Source organism: Bipolaris zeicola (genome assembly GCF_000523435.1).
Source record: "Bipolaris zeicola 26-R-13 unplaced genomic scaffold scaffold_605, whole genome shotgun sequence".
Classification (NCBI taxonomy): Eukaryota; Fungi; Ascomycota; class Dothideomycetes; order Pleosporales; family Pleosporaceae; genus Bipolaris; species Bipolaris zeicola.
The window spans coordinates 1-3,525 of NW_006912654.1; the positions used below are offsets into that span (position 1 = coordinate 1).

General features: G+C 44.3%; 2 protein-coding genes across 2 annotated transcripts; one reads left to right on the plus strand and one right to left on the minus strand.

Moving 5' to 3' along the window:
* Positions 1 to 108: 108 nt before the first annotated feature.
* Positions 109 to 1,873, minus strand: COCCADRAFT_42247 (uncharacterized protein; the record flags this gene model as incomplete). The annotated part of the gene is made up of 4 exons (XM_007720731.1): positions 109 to 1,112; positions 1,214 to 1,435; positions 1,588 to 1,714; positions 1,802 to 1,873. 4 exons carry the CDS (start codon positions 1,871 to 1,873, stop codon positions 109 to 111), a joined length of 1,425 nt encoding a protein of 474 aa, XP_007718921.1.
* A 390-nt stretch (positions 1,874 to 2,263) lies between these two features.
* COCCADRAFT_113420 (uncharacterized protein) lies at positions 2,264 to 3,516 on the plus strand (the record flags this gene model as incomplete). Its single annotated transcript, XM_007720732.1, has 4 exons — positions 2,264 to 2,552; positions 2,610 to 2,669; positions 2,736 to 3,029; positions 3,119 to 3,516. 4 exons carry the CDS (start codon positions 2,264 to 2,266, stop codon positions 3,514 to 3,516), a joined length of 1,041 nt encoding a protein of 346 aa, XP_007718922.1.
* Between the last annotated feature and the right edge of the window lie 9 nt (positions 3,517 to 3,525).

The window sequence follows — 3,525 nt, forward strand, 5'->3', positions numbered from 1 at the left end:
GTTAACGCGCCAGTGGAAAGTGGCCCGCTCGCTTGTGAACCACGTTAGATGTTCTTTTCTGTTCGATTAATTTAACCATAAAGAGTGTAAGAGCCATAGTTTATAGATCTAATATCGCGGATTGAAACTAAGATATAGTTCCTTTTTCGCGCCGGTGACATGGTCTTGTAGCAGAAACTCATCCCTTCCCTCAGAATCTGTAGAGGAGCTGTTGTTGCTCTGGGCTCTTCTAAGGTTATAGAAGTCGAAACGATGAATAATGTGAGCTAAAGACAGCATCAACTCGTGGTAGGCGAACCCTTTCCCAACGCAGCTTCTAGGTCCCATGGAAAACGGGACAAAAGCACTCCTAGATGTTTGTACAGATTCCTCAGTTGATCCTGCCTCTCCAACAAGCCATCTCTCTGGCATGTACTTGAATGGATCTAGATGATATCGATGGTTGTGATGCAGACTGTAGATTCCAGTTCCAACGTCGATACCGGCAGGCAGTGGGATGGAATCAATAACCATACCTCCAGGCATAATCTCCCTCCATAGAGCGCCGCCTACTGGCGGCGACATCCGAAGTGCCTCATCAATGCAAGCGCGGAGGTAAGTGCAAGAACTGAGTTGCGGCCCCAAACAGATGTCGCGGCTATGAGCGAACTTATCGCGAATTTCTTGGCAGACACGTTCATATGGCTGCTGATTGACGCTCAAGTAGAATAGAGTGGCGGCAAGTGTTGAGGATGACGTATCAGATCCAGCTACAACCATTGTAGCGCACTCGGCACGAATCTGTGATCCATTCAGAGCCTTTCTGGTATCTGGATCCTCTGCCTTCTCAAGGAAGGAGAAGACGTTACCACTGGCTGTCAAAGCGCCCTTGGTTCGGTCTCTGAGTAATGAGCTAATGAAAGCGAGAAATCGATTTCTGCCTTTTATAGAAGATCGAAAAAGAATCTTGTCAAGCCTGCCAAACTTCAAGACTGCAGCTTGTACCAGAGCGCTAATTCGTACATTTGAATCTGCTAGCGATCTAGTCACGTGTTGGTACGTTGGCTCATTCTGGGCATTGTACTTCATCCCAAAAATTACCTCAGACATGACATCGAAAAAAAAATAATCGCCTGTTTGGGATTATTAGACTAGTTGTCAAGTTGTGAAAATTGCATTCAAATCTTACTTTGTGCAGAAATGTCTAGCAGTTCAGTGGCTCCGTCTGTCTGACAGCTTCTCGAGCTCCTCTCTAGATTTTTGCATAATGTTGCGATATGCTTGCTGAGGATGTCCTGGTAGGAGGTTACCTTGGCATCGGAGAGCGCCAAGCTGAGTATTCGTCTTCTCCAGGTATGTTCCTCTTTCCGACGAATCGTCAAAGTATTTGGGGCTCCATGAACCAACACTTGATACACAACTGACTTAAGATTGTTTGCGCCGTGGGAATGTATTTCTATCCAAGCTATTAGTTTAGATCATACCAGTGTTTTAAACTCCTTACGCTTGACTGCTGTATTGGTATCAAAGAGAAGCCTTGACGGTCCATATCGTACAATTGGTCCTGCAACAATGAGAATATTTTCCAAAGACTGTCGGTATTCCTACCGTATTTCAAATGACATTCATAGATATCTATATGCAACGTCCCTCTCCATGCCTTATATGCGGCATAAAGATTTGTGCAACGACCAAGGAAGGGTCCAGGGTACTTCGCTAATGGGTGGAGAACAAACTGGTTGATGTACCATAGCGTAGCCTAACCTCGCAAATACGCCAACTGTTAACCTTTTAATACAAAAATTGGAAATAGAATACGAACAGACAAGATAGCCGCAAAGGTAATCAAGTTCCGGATATCGTAACTTTGGATGGCATCGTAAGCAACTCCCATTTTAAGAAATCACTGCAATAACTGGCAAATAAATCAATGGACATATAATCTGCGTCGTAGGCAGGGTGGAGATAGAGATATAAATTCGAACATAGATGAAGCGTACAGGTCTCTAATCAGTGGGGCACTATGGTGAGATTATAGTCAAAGAACCAAGCAAAGTTTAACAGCTGATAGGATATTACGTAAGATATGCTCATCCATCACGTGTCCTCTGTCCAGCTATCTGTGATTTACGTGAACCAAAGCCGCTTGTCTTGCGACACATTGAGTGTACATAAATAAAAACACAAGCCGACTACACTGTCGAAATGACGTACCAAAGAGACGTAGGGTTTACAGTCGAATGTGGTACGACTTCTAGTTTGTCGTCATTTTTCTTTCAACAGGATGGGTTCTGTACATTCTTCCTCTCCTACTTTTCTGGTCGGAGCCTTGTCAACAACCGTCATCGTCACGTTTGTAGGTTATATTGAATTTCTTTTTAGTAATCTGAAGCAAAAATTCTTGGCTGACCAAATTGTTCGACAGATAACCATTGCGATATATCGGCTTTTCTTCCACCCATATGCTAAATATCCCGGCCCTTTTTTGGCCAAGCTAACTAGCTGGTATTCTGTATACCACACCTATGTGGGTGATCTCCATACCGATATTTGGGAGTGCCATAGGAAATACGGTAGGTCAATTGGAGTGCACATACAAAGGTCGAGTACTGACCTAGCGGCTTTGGCAGGTAATCTCGTCCGATATGCGCCGAATCGACTGTTGATCAACACAGAAGCTGCATTCAAAGGTGATACATTTTGTTCAACTGTAACCTCGGTAAATGTCTCAAGCTCACAGATTAACTATATGGTAGACATATACGCTCATGATAAAAATGTTCAAAAATCCAAATCTTACTTGCGCATATCGCTTGTCCCTGGTGTTCACCCTACTTTGGGAACATTGGATAACAAAGACCATTCCAAATTTCGGCGCATCCTCAACCAAGGACTTTCGAGCTCCCACATTCGAAAGATGGATCCAGAGCTTAGCTCTACAGCATACCTGTTTGCTGAGCGCTTGGGAGAGCCGCAAGACCGCTTTTCGCCATCCCGACAGGATAATGCTGGGGACGGGTGGACGGCCTCGAAGAACATGGCAGAGTGGTGTAAGCAGTACAAAGATCCTCTAGAGACTGAAATCTCTTACTCCAAGCATCGACCGATGTTCGTAACTAACTATTGGAATGATGAATAGGTGACTTCTTCACATTTGATGTTATGTCAAAGCTTGTTTTCGGAACCTCATATGATCTTTTGACGTCTTCAGAAAACCATTGGATTGTCGATGGAGTGTCGGGCCAGATGAGACGTGTGAGTTTCCTCATGCAATTACCGGAGTTGGAGAGTATGGGCCTTCATCACATCCTTTTTCCTCAAGCGCGCCGAAAAGCGCTAGCTTTCTCTAAGAAAAGTAGGGAGATTTTTGAGGCGCGACAGATAAGAATGCATGATAAGACGAATGTTGATAACTTGGAAGAGAATACCGATCTCTTTTCCAAACTCTTATCTGCCCGGGACCCCGATACTGGACAAGCGTTATCTCAGCAACAACTCTGGGCGGAGAGTAATCTATTGATCATCGCTGGTAAGTAAACGTCGTTT